This window comes from Nannobrachium achirus, assembly GCF_963921795.1.
Source record: "Nannobrachium achirus genome assembly, chromosome: 7".
In the NCBI taxonomy this organism is placed as follows: Eukaryota; Metazoa; Chordata; class Actinopteri; order Myctophiformes; family Myctophidae; genus Nannobrachium; species Nannobrachium achirus.
In genome coordinates, this window is record NC_137816.1 from 46,244,858 (window position 1) to 46,258,400 (window position 13,543).

The 13,543-nt window shown below is 42.4% G+C and overlaps 1 protein-coding gene across 1 annotated transcript in view; it reads right to left on the reverse strand.

Moving 5' to 3' along the window:
• Window positions 1-1,667: 1,667 nt before the first annotated feature.
• samd4a (sterile alpha motif domain containing 4A) overlaps window positions 1,668-13,543 on the reverse strand; it is a 79,497-nt gene continuing 67,621 nt past the window's right edge. The window contains exons 11-13 of the mRNA XM_080730791.1: window positions 11,877-12,003; window positions 6,704-6,787; window positions 1,668-1,803 (exon numbers count right to left, since the gene is read on the reverse strand). Coding sequence (XP_080586917.1) covers window positions 1,775-1,803; window positions 6,704-6,787; window positions 11,877-12,003 — 240 coding nt within the window. The 3' untranslated portion in view covers window positions 1,668-1,774. The remainder of the gene's footprint in view (window positions 1,804-6,703; window positions 6,788-11,876; window positions 12,004-13,543) is intronic.

Consider the following 13,543-nt stretch of genomic DNA (forward strand, 5'->3'; position numbering starts at 1 on the left):
ATATGTATTTGGCTGCGGACCCCCATCTCAAAATATTTTGTTCCAGGGACCCCCTGAAGCAAAGATTTTAGTTAAAAATTTTCGCTCTGAATTTGGGTCTTGCCTTAAGCTAGATGCAGAATGGATTCACACGATTTTTACGACTACCAGATCCTCCTGCCTCCTGTTTTCTACTGCCACACTTGGAAGACCCGTCCGTAGCTCATCTACCACCTTTCTTTCTTCCAAAACAGAAACACGCAGCCTCAGCGTGTCACCCTGCTGACGCTTGTGAAGTACAAACCAGCCTTTATCGCCACACAGATAACCATTACACTGACAACACAATATGTCCCATCTCCCATTTAAAACATAAAAGCCTATACTCACACATGTATAGCACTTACAAAGGCTATTAATTATAAGACACATGCTAATATAGAAACAATTTGAAATTCAACTTCCTCACTTCCTCGGATCATTCACACATTTAGGCTACCCAAAAGGTGATTGGACATGACATCACCCGTCCCTATCACTCCTAGCCATTTAGAGGTCCTGCCTCTGATTTCGTTTCATTTTGTTTTGACATCATCCACTTCCCCTTCCTCCACAAAGATCACTTCCTAAACACCCACATGTATTCTTCTCCTTGTCCTACCACATCTACACTACTTCCTGTGTCTTTCCTTTGACTCCTCGTGTCTGTCTCTCTCTCTCTCTCTCTCTCTCTCTCTCTCTCTCTCTCTCTCTCTCTCTCTCATCCCTCTTCATACATTGGCTGTGCTTTCACTTTTCCCCCCTCGTTACATTTCGAACATGAACTTGGCAATTGGCAAGCAAAAATAAAGAATAAAGCACATTGGTTGTAAACTAGCAATGATGGCTACCGCATGGGAATTAAAGCAACCATGGCAGAATGCTGACACTGTAAAGAAAAAGGGGGGAATATATATATATGTATGTGTATATATATATATATATATATATATATATATATATATATATATATATATGTGTGTGTGTGTTCTTGTACCCTTTGAAAGTAGCATCATTATGTAAACAATACATACATACAAATACAAATGGTTTGCCACCCGATACAGAGCGAAGAGTTCCCCCACGCTTCCAGCCACTTAATGCTCAAATCCACAGTGGAAACAGTCGAGGAAATAACAAATTCCCCTCTGTGTTTTTTCTTTGTTTGTCTTGCTTTTTTTTGGGCCGGGTCTGAGGTACTAAAAGAGTTTTGAAACACATCCACTGTCATGACACGATCGATCAGGACATGACCGTGTTCAGATATAGGCCAGGGGGACCAGAGTCTGGAAAGCGGAAAGGGCTTTTTTTTCTTTTTTGTTTACAGGTACACCCCAGTCTTACTGTGGCATATGACCTGTCCCAAGGGTCTCCCTGTTCTGGGGCTGACTACTTGACTGCAGTACTTCCTCCGTCCTCCCAGAGGGCGATCTTCACACACTGTCCAGATCATATTCAAAGGGGTTTCCCTCTTCCCCCCCAACCCACACCCAGACCCAGAGGAATGAGAGCGCACTGGGATAGCAGGAAGTGTACTTTTTTCCCAACCCGGCAGAAGGAAGGTGCCAATGTGATAGCTTGTGTTAAAGCCGCTGCGCCGAGTGACTGTCGGTTTGCGTCACTCGGACCCCGCCCACAGTCCATTGGTTGAGCTCTACCATTGGCTACAGGATGAGGGGGAGGGGAGAGGTGGTGACCTCCAGGTGAGACCTCCTGGGTGTTCACTGTGGCGCTGCTGTCGCTCCGCTGCCTCATCTCAGATGGTGGATGTGCGGTCAGCACCGTCTGGACAAGGACAGAGAAAAGGATACACATACAACCGCATTAGACCAGTGGTTCTCAAACCTTTCAAATTTCAAGGTCTCCCCATAACTCTGACAGTGTACAAATGGAACCAAATGAACCCGTTAGGGCAGGGGTCTTCAACAGGGGTTCCGAGACCCCTAGGGGGTCCTTAGAGTTACCAAATCTTTGTGTGATAGAAACTTTTTTTCCCCCTATTTTTTATATTAACCACTTGAACCCTAGCGTCTATATTCTGCGAAACTTTGCCAAAAATAGCAGATCTATAGTTTGTAGATCGGCTATTTTCAGCAAAGAGCTTTAGAGGGGAAAAAGAGGAGACTAAATACTGTGAAAGGTCAAGTTTATTATTTATTCCATACAGTTTCAAACAATTAAACTGTATGGAATCTATGAAAAGGTTGAGGGGGTCCCTGCTTCATCTGTCTCTCTCGACTAAGGGGTCCTTGGCCTGAAAACGTTGAAGACCCTTGCGCTAGGGTTCATTGGGTTCCATTTGTTCATTGTTAGAGTTGTTTGTTGAATTGTTAGAGCTGGTAGATGAGCTATTCTCGCTACCTTTGTGTTGACACTGTCAAGAACTTTAATTTATGAAAAAACCTAATGGAGATGCAAGGATTGTGACTGACAGCAGATGATATGATTTCTGCTCATAGAAAAATTGGAAAAACTTACTCAAATGTTTTACTTAAGTTAAAGTATCAATACTGAAATGTAGATGTACTCTGTTACAAGTCAAAAATGACTTAAGTAAAAGTACAAAAGTATTGGCTTCAAAATGTACTTTAAGTTTACCAAAAGTATAAGTACTCATTATACAGAGTGTCCCATGTTCAAATCTTTTGAAAATGGCAGCTCTCTCTACAAGCTGTGAGCTTGTAGATCTGCTATTTTCAAATGGCCGAATTGTATATAGGCCTACTGTAGGACCGTCTGAAGTGCTTAATGTACGTTTTGTAATAACAATTAAACTCTAAAAAGTAACTAGTAACTAAAGTGTTCAAATAATTATAGTGGAGTAAAAGAACAATATTTGGAATCCGAGATGTAGTGGAGTAGAAGTAAAAGTATTGGAAATTGGAAATACTCAAGTCCAAATACCTGTAAAATTGTACTTAAAGCGGAAGACCACCCATTTTCAGTGTCATTAATATACCTTAGAGGAGTTGTGTGGAAATAGAAAAAAAGGTTCCCCCCCCCCTTCTGTGTTGCCTAGAACTGGAGGATTGATTTTGAGGTTTGTATTGTAAAGTACAACTTGATGACATCACACATTGTACTTTACAATACAAACCCCAAAATCAATCCTCCAGTTCTAGACTACACAGAAGAGGGGGAACTTTTTTTCCACACAACTCCTCTAAGGTATATTAATGACATATTTCAATATTGAAAATGGGTGGTCTTCCCCTTTAAGTACAGTACTTAGGTAAATGAAGGTAGTTACTTTACACCAGTGGTTCCCCAACCTTTTAGCCCGTGACCCAAATGAGAACTAAGACATTTGCCAAACTAGAGAAAATAGCAGATCTACAAGCACACAACGCACCACGTTGTGAGCTTGTAGATCATCTATTTTCACTTCTTCTTAGATCATTTGTTTTCTAATTTATGGAATTTCTTCGATTTTTCTTGGATTTATAAATTTAACTACTGAGAAAAATCATTCGCTTTTTGGGTAATGTTTTGGAATAATAACAATTAAAAACAAACTGGTCCCTTGGCCTTCCCTCTGTACTGTCTAAGCTGGGAGGAGGCGTGCAAGAGCCAGAGAACCGGCAGGGGTGTCACACCAAATTCTGGGCCCTGGGTACATTAACTATTGAAAAATAGCAGATCTACAAGCTCACAGATCTACAAGCTCACAGCTCACGCTGCGAGCTTGTAGATCTGCTATTTTTGAAAAATCTTGAAAATCTCTGCAAGTCTTTGAATATTTAAAATCCTTTTTCTATGTCAGTGGTGCTCAAACATTTTCATGTGAAATGCCACGGACCCCCATCTCAAAATATCTTATTCCAGGGACCCTCCTCCCCCCCCCCCCAGAAGCAAAATTTGAGTTACAAATATTCGCTTAAAAGATTTGCACACATCTTCACAAGTTTTATTTTTTCAATAGCTAAAGTATAAAATAATTCCAGGCCCCTCCACCTCCTTGGGCCCTCATAACTCAGTCCCACTTTTCCCCTCCTTTTGTGACGCCCCTGGAAACCGGAACTATAGTTTTTGACTGAGTTAGCATTCCATAGCTGGGGGGGGGGGGGGGGGGGGGGGCTCCCTCCCTCTGTACCCACCTCTGCTCCTTGCCTTTCCCCTGCTGCTAACCGCCATACACGCACACACACACACACACACACACACACACACACTGCTAACCGCCATACACGCACACACACACACACACACACACTGCTAACCCGCACACACAGACGTGCACACAAAGCAACACTTGTCCGCCCGCTCTCTGTCGAGCACTGAGGCTCGCTGTCTTTTTAGCCTGGGAGTGCAGTGTGTGTGTGTGTGTGTGTGTGTGGGGGGGGGGGCAGGCGGTGACTTTGTACCCCAGGCCGGACTCCACTTCACGTGGGAATGGTTTACTCCGTTCTAAGTACCCATTTAGAACGGGTACACATTGTTGTGTATCATTATTTTATGCTTTAGCTATTGAAAAATAGCAGATATACACGAGTGCCGCGCTAGTTGCGAGCTTGTAGATCTAGAATTTTGACCCGATTCTATAAGTGTCTTTTGAATCCTTCTAAGGTTTTTTGAAAAACCTATGTTTCTATGTCAGCAATCTGGCCGGCCATCGTCAAAGAAAAGGTCCTTTTCACTTAACTGGAGCTCAGTTAGTCTGTTCTTGAGAGACTACTATGTCAGTGGTTCTCAAATCTTTTCATGTGAAGGACCCCCAAAATGATATTTATTTGTCCACGGACCCCCATATCAAAAAATTTAGTTCCAGGGACCCCCCCAGAAGCAAAATTTTAGTTACAAACGTTCGCTTTGAAAATATATATTCAAAGATTTGCACACATTTTCATGACTTTTTCAAAAATAGCAGATCTACAAGCTCGCAGCGCGGCACTCGGTGCCGCGCTGTGAGCTTGTATATCTGCTATTTTTCACTGGTTAAAGCATTCAATAATTCTAGGCCTAACCTGCCCCCCTTTGCTTCATCCACCCACTCACCTCCACCCCCTCATCCATCTTTTCTCTTTAGTCTCTCTTTAGCACAGTATGCAGCCAACACTAAGTAACTAAGTACCTTTACTCAAGTACTGTACTTGAGTGCAATTGTGAGGTACTTGTGCTTTACTTGAGCATTTCCCCATATTTTTTATACTTTTACTTCTACTCCACTACATCTCAGAGGCAAATATAGTACTTTTACTCCACTACATTTATTTGAAAACTTTAGTTACCAAGTTACAATATGATTATTATTACATTAATCAAACTTCAGCCATATATACATTTCGGGCCATTTGAAAATAGCCAATCTACAAGCTCACAATTAATTTTGTATACATTTGAAAACGTGTGTAACGTGTGTAATAGGACATTCTGCATAATGAGTACTTTGTGTAATAGGACATTCCGCATAATGAGTACTTTCTACTTTCGGTACTTTAAGTACATTTTGATACCGATACCTTCGCCCTTTTACTCAGGTAAATTTTGAATTCCGGACTTCTACTTGTAAGGGTGCCCTCACACCAAAATACCTAGAGTGGAATCTGCCAGTGCATTTCAATGAGAATGGAGCGTTTTTTTGCCAGTAGAGGATTTCTGCAAAAAAACGCTCCATTCTCATTGAAATGCATTGGCGGATTCCACTCTAGGTATTTTGGTGTGAGGGCACCCTAACAGAGTATTTCTACATTACAGTATTGGTACTCTTACTTAAGTAACAAATGTAAGTACTTTTCCCAGCACTGCTTTACACTAACACACAGATTCCATATACCACTTGAGCCATCACTAACTAATAAACTTGACCTTTCACTCTGTACTTAGTCTGCTCTTTTTCCCCTCTACACCAAACTTTTTTGCCAAAAATAGCAGATCTACAAGCTCACAAAGTTCTCAGAATATGGGCACTAGGATTCAAGTTGTTAATATAAAAAGGATTGGAAGATTTTCAGGAGCCCCTGCTAGTAGCTCTGAGGTCCCGGACCCCCTGTTGAAGACCTTTGCACTAACAGACTGGACACTTCCTACTGACTGTACTTGTATGACTGAATGAAGCAAACCACTTAACAATACTGAATGAAGTAATGAATGACCTGACTGACTTCAAATACACAATGGTCGGCAGACAGCGGGGGTCCCGTGTGTGTGGGATACGCTATTTTAATGTCACGTGATGCTCTGACCAGCACTAAGAAATATTCATTTTAGCTTGAGGTTGAAATAGTTTCCAAGCGCATAAGTACGTTTAATTTTAGTTAAGAAATTAACTTATTTTTTTTTATTTCTCTTTTGTTTTGTTTTAGCCTTTTAAACTTTTTTCTAGGAATGCCTTGACTAAGCTAAGAAAGGTAGCACAATGGAATGCATGTCGACAGAAAAACAAAATGTAAGATTGTTATCCTAGTCTTGGTTTGTATCGTTAATTGAGTTAAGGTGTGTGTGTGTGTGTGTGTGTGTGTGTGTGTGTGTGTGTGTGTGTGGATGCGTGCTTGCAAGTGTGTGCGTGTGCGCATGTGTGTGTGTGTGTGTGTGTGTGTGTGTGTGTGTGTGTGTGTGTGTGTGTGTGTGTGTGTGTGTGTGGTGCGTGCGTGCGTGCGTGCGTGTGCGTGTGCATGCGTGCTTGCGAGTGTGTACGTGTGCGCGCGTGTGTGTGTGTACGTGTGCGTGTGTGGTGTGTTTGTGTTACCTCCCAAGGCGTGCTCTGTCATGCTCAGACACAGAGACTCGAGGCGGTTGTTGATGTCTGGTTCCGTCACTGGCAACTGAAGATCTAAAGGACAGTTACACAGCAAGGTTAGAACAACTGAAGATCTAAAGGACAGTTACACAGCAAGGTTAGAACAACTGAAGATCTAAAGGACAGTTACACAGCAAGGTTAGAACAACTGAAGATCTAAAGGACAGTTACACAGCAAGGTTAGAACAACTGAAGATCTAAAGGACAGTTACACAGCAAGGTTAGAACAACTGAAGCTCTAAAGGACAGTTACACAGCCAGGTTAGAACAACTGAAGCTCTAAAGGACAGTTACACAGCAAGGTTAGAACAACTGAAGCTCTAAAGGACAGTTACACAGCAAGGTTAGAACAACTGAAGATCTAAAGGACAGTTACACAGCAAGGTTAGAACAACTGAAGATCTAAAGGACAGTTACACAGCAAGGTTAGAACACAGTAGAACATAGCAGGATAAAACTGTAAATTGTAAATCTGTAAATTCACTCTGATGACTGTTGCAGTATCTCATCAGAGCACGGCAGAGTATAGAGTTATTTTGTCATATCTGAAGGAGAATTTGTAAGCCAGTGTGTCAAGATGGACTGCAGAAACATTGTTAGCATGATAGAAAATACTGTATGTTTCTTCTATTTTAGAACTGTTCTCTTTAGCTATAATGTCTGCTCTCTCTGGGCCCTTTTCATTTCTGAATGGAAACACATTCAACGAGCAGAAAGTCATGAGTGTGCTCTCATGTCCTCGTGTGAATTTACCAGGGTGCGTAGCGTTCGTTGTCACCGACACTGGTGAATGCTAACCTGGTGAAATGCTAACCTGCCGACGCTGGTGAATGTTAACCTGGTGAATGCTACTATTCCTTAACCAAACCCTTACCCTAACCCCAGTAAAACTATGCCTAAACCTAACCCTTACCCTTACCCTAACCTCAGTAAAACTATGCCTAAACCTAACCCTAAAACCTAACCCTAACCCTTTGTCGGACTAATGGGATGTCGAAATATCGAGATTTGGGCAATTTACGAACACACGCTTCATGAAAGGTGCTTTAATCCACCAAAGAAAGTTTTAAACATCACACTAAAGGTTGTGCTGTGATTTTCTCAGACCAATCCAGAGTCTTATATTACCAATCTGAGTGTATAAATCCATCTAGTCACATTTACATACTCCGGATTTTCATAGTGTAGTACAAAAGCTTTGTACTACACTGGCTTTCGATAGTGCTTAATTCTGACATAGTCACAAGTGAAACACAACCTCAATAGTGTAGCATTGTGTTATGTAATGTATTGTGTCTCTATTTTATGAACAATGAGAGTTCAAGTCCCAGTTTGAAATCAGTGAGCGAAAAAGTGAAAAACTTCTGGGAACCCAGATTAGTGAAGAACTAACGAAACACATGTATGAAACACACATGGATGAAAAGGCCATATGTATAGGGTTTCCATGACATAGAGAATGTGTTATGGATGTACGCCCTGACGGTTACACCCAAATCTCAGCCGATAAATGAAAGTTTAACAAAAAGAGAGAGAAATAAAGCTTTGCAATGGGACTTGAGATTCTTTTTGAACAGGAGAAAAGGTACTTTAGTAAAGGAACAAAGCACTTTACAAAGGTTTTTACTTAAACACCTCTGACGACCTTTCTTAATCAGGGATTTATTTATGTAATATTTAAATTAGGATAATGCTTCCATATTCCAGTCCTGTTCAGGCACAATGGCTCTGTATAATACACATTAAATTCACTGGCCATCATCCCATTTAGGGCTGAACGCAAATCTGTGTAACTTTAGATTTTAACCACTTTAACCATTATTTTATGCTTTAACCATACAAAAATAGCAGATATACAAGCTAACAGCAAGCTTGTAGAGCAGCTATTTTTTGAAAAATCGTGAACATTTGTGTAAGTCTTTAAATGTCTTCTAAATCCTTCTTCTAAATCAGTGGTTCTCAAACCTTTTCATGTCAAGGACCCCCAAAATGACAGGGCAGTGGGGGACACCTGTCAAGCTAAAAGCTATCTGTCCGACAGAACCACGCACAACTTTGTTTTATTTTCTTACTTTTAAAGATATGTTTTCAGGCTTTTATGCCTTTATTGACAGGACAGTAGACTGACAGGAATAAACCCTTTTGCAAATCCCGCCCCATTCTGCCCTGTTACTATGATGGGACATTAACCCTGGGCAGATTGTTTTTATAGTGGAAGTGGATGGGATTTTTTTTCCCCTTCATAGCCTCATTACAGCTATATAAAGTACCAAAGGAAAAACACCTAGGTGATATTAATAAAAAGGGAAGACAAAGGTACAGTAGTTACATTGCAAAACAGGGGATTTACCCGAAAATATATGTTTTAATTTGTTTAATCCCAGTGGGACAGAATCCTCTTTGCAGATTCTTTTATAGTGGTAGTGGATGGGATTTTTTTTCCCTTCATAGCCTCATTACAGCTATATAAAGTACCACAAAAAACACATCTACGTGATATTAATAAAAAGGGAAGAAAAAGGTACAGTAATTACATAGCAAAACAGTAGTTTTCCCCCGAAAAATAAATGTTTTAATTAGTTTAATCCTCTGGATCAGAGATAGAAAGAGAAGCGCATTGCATCTTGGGTACTAGGAAGAGGACAGAGAGAATGTTTCTCCTCACATAATAGGCTGGCTTTTCGTAATTCTGCCCATTTAAATTATATGTACCCAATCGTGACTCTTAGACCATTGATAAGGTACATGTGAACTAGTTTGTTGAAGCTTATTCGTTATGATGAGCGAGATCGCTTGACGCTTGCCGTCGCTATCACCGTACCGGCCGATCTCCGTGTCGCGCACTGCGGACAGTTGTTGAAAGCCACATTCAATATTCTCCACTGCACAAACTCCACCCCCGATAGCAAAAAGTGAATGTTTTTTTCTGGTTGGCCAGTCAGGGAGTCTCAGGGACCAATCAGAAGGCTGACAAACGGTCTATTGGGCAGAGAGATGGGGAGCGAACCAGCCACACGCTAGTCAGGCCACACTGAGCCTACAGTACGTGGTATGCGCCTGGACCAGTAGGCCAGTGGGCGCCCCACAACTTCTTCTCAAACATATTTGCGCACACACACACACACGCGACGCGCACACGCGACCGCGTGTCTCCTCTGAGTCCAGGTGTTTCCTTGGAGTCAGATGCGGCCGTGAGGTTTCATACGTGAGGAGGAGAGTGGAGGATGGAAGGTATGGGTTGCTCTATCTGGATTAGGCAACAAGCCTACAGCAGCCCCCTTCCCCTGTTTTTTTTTTCGTCAAATCGTCATCAACACACTGGTCCAGGCCAGGCTAGGCGGTGCAAATCCCCTCGCAGCCAGAGTGAAGAGCTGAGTTAGGCCTGGCCTCTGCAGCCCTTCACTGAGCTATTTATAGCTCCCAAATCCCTGCTCCACTTCAGCTCCTCCTCACGCACACACACACACACACACACACGCAGACACGCACACGCACACGCACACTACAACGTCAGAAAACTAAATTCAAACGAGCACACAAACAAGAGAAAAGATTGCTTCATTTTCTTCTAGCTTAATAAATCCCTTCATCTGTCATGAAGAGAGATAGGGAGATGGAGAGAGAAATACACAGTCAAATCCTATCCATGTAGACACACTCTCTGTGTGGAAATGGGCATTTCTTACTGATGTTTACCATGTACTCTCACTGTGCTCCACCCTAGAAGGAAAGCATTGTACAGGAGTCTACAGGTGGTCAAACAAAGGGATGGATGGAGGGAGAAGATGGAAGATGTGAGTGAGGCACCACAACAAGTAGGATAGAGCAGTGGTGCTCAACCTCTTCAGGCCGGGACCCCCAAAATAATCATATTTTAACTGAGGACGAGCACTAAGAGTTGAGGCATTACATTTTGTAGAACACAGTTCTATTGTGAAAATAGCAGATCTATATGCTCGTGTTGCGAGGCGTTGTGAGCATGTAGATCTGCTATTTTCACAATTTCTGCCTTTACTATTTGACAATATGGCCAATGTTTTTATTTTAATTTTAGAGGTATTAACTCATTCTGTGCCAGCGCCCTCTAGGGGCCAAGGAATGCCAGGGTATCTCTCATAGGCGAGCGCTTTAGCTTCCAGGACCTCACCTTCCAGGACCTCACGTGCTCACGTTCATGCACGTCATGGAAATGTCCCGGATGATAATGCTAACAAAATGGCTATTCCCATTTTGTCATCTAAAAGATCATTTTTGGGCGATTTCGCCGTAAATAAACCTCGCGCCGCTTCCCTAAAGACACAATCCAGAGATATAAGCCTTCAAAGATGTGGTCTTTCATTGGATTAGGCGGAGATTGGCGATTTCGGCCGGCCGGGAGGTTGCTAGCTTTCGGCTAGTAGCTAGAAAAATCAGGCCAGGCTTCAGAAGGCCTCTTATCATTTTATTCATTTAATTAAAAAAAGCCGGACTACTTCGGGATCGGCACACTCGTGTACTCATCGGAAGCGGCGCCGAACATTGGGTGAACATTGGGGAGCTCAAAAATGTATTTTAAACCATTTTTAATGGAATATATCGTCGGACAGAGTAGAATGGCTAGCTGGCTAGCGGCTAGCGAGCCAGGACCACCCACGACTCTACAAGCAGCTCGGGGTAAGTGAATTAATAAAAAAAAAAATTGTATTGGATTGAAATAAAGCCGAACTAGTTCGGGATCGGCACAGAATGAGTTAAAATGGTCTTAAAAGTCCTTAAATCGTCACTTAGAAAGGTGCAGATAACCCCTATACACTTGTTGTTTGTTTACTGTTGAATGCGAAAACAATGTTTCACATAAAAGGATTACTTGTCTTAAACCATGAAGACGTAGGATAGGCACTCATAAGCTTTTTTAGCTTCAGCCTATTCCTTTTGATCACCTCAAACACTGATTATACTTTTGTGGATCTATGACTTGTATAAATGTATGTGAGATGATCAAACAAACAAACAAACGAAAACCCACTGCTATAGGGTGTGTGTGTGTGTGTGTGTGTGTGTGTGTGTGTGTGTGTGTGTGTGTGTGTGTGTGTGTGTGTGTGTGTGTGTGCGCGCGCACGCGCGCGTGCGTGCGATGTCTTACCGGCTTGCTGGAACAGAGCCATGGTGTGTGGTGTGGTGTGTACAGGTAGGGAGCGTGTCCTCTGCACAGAGCTGTGGGTCCGGCTGGGCATGCTGTTACTGCCCCCGGGGTTGGCAAACCACAGGCCCTGAGAGGAAAAACAAGCACACATGCCGTACATTACTTACACTTCAGCTAAGCATTCACAATATTATCACGATAATTAATCCATTATCCTGGGCGGAACATTTGCCAAAAAATAGACGATCTACAAGCTAACAACGCGCCGCGACGAGTTGTGAGCTTGTAGATTGGCTTTCTTTTGGCAAAGACATTTGATAGAGAGTGAAAAAAGACATATATTATATATTATAAGTACCTTTTACCAATTATAGAGGGTTTAAGTGGTACAGGATATGCAGCTCGGCAAATAAAAGGTGCATTGAACCCAGTTTATGACAGAGGACGATATCATGATAAATTAAATCTCCAAGAGAGTTTTTTTATCACGATAAACGATAATAACGCGTATCGTCCCATCCCTATCTTGATCACAACACCGTGAATTTCCACAACATGGACACGATGGTGCTTCCGGGGCTCTTCAAAATAAAAGCGCAGTGAATGGCGGCACAAAATATAGGTGGCAAGTTAAATTGCTAAAGTATATACTGCACTTAAGTACACTAACATGTTTTAGGCTATAGACAAATTTCTCAGAGCGGCAATCATAACTGCGGTGTCAGGCGGCAGCTATGGCTGTGCGCAGACACCGCAGCTACTGTAGACGGCAACACTCTGGAAAAAGGTCTATAAGTACAAATTAAACTGTTACTGTCTTTTAAACTGCAGCAGATTTAACGTACACCTAAAGTGACCTCTTGTGATAGTTAAGTGGTTTCTACCAGACACAGCAACTGGGTTTAGGCTAACCGCCGCTGTGCATTTGATCACACATTCTGAGGACACAGCAATTAGGCCCAAGGGACCATGTGACCTTTTGAGGGGACAATGCAGGCTTAAACTCATCTTAAACTCTGAACTGCAACTAAGCTAATGACAGAGCAACATCCCCACTGAGGTTCCTTGTGAATGAGACAGGCTACACAAATCATGTTTGACACACACACACACACACACACACACACACACACACACACACACACACACACACACACACACACACACACACACACACACACAGGGGCGTCACAAGGGGAGGAAAAGTCGGACTGAGTTACTAGGGCCCAAGGTGGAGGGGCCTTCATTATTTAGCTATTGAAAAATAGCAGATATGCAAGCTCACAGCGCGGCACCGAGTGCCGCGCTGCGAGCTTGTAGATCTGCTATTTTTGAAAAGTCGTGAGAATGTGTGCAAATCTTTGAATATGTGTATTTTTTGTACAAATCTTGCTTCTGGGGGGTCCCTGGCACTAAATATTTTGAGATGGGGGTCCGTTTTGGGGGTCTATCACATGAAAATGTTTGAGCACCACTGACTAGAAACATTAGAAGACTTGCACACATTTTTAAGATTAAAAACAAAATAGCAGATTGCTGTGAGCTTGTATACCGGTATCTGCTATTTTTCAATGGTTAAAGCACAACATTCATGGGGGGCCCACAGCAGTGAATCCTTGTACCCGAGGCCCAGAATTTGGTGTGACACCCCTGCACACACACACACA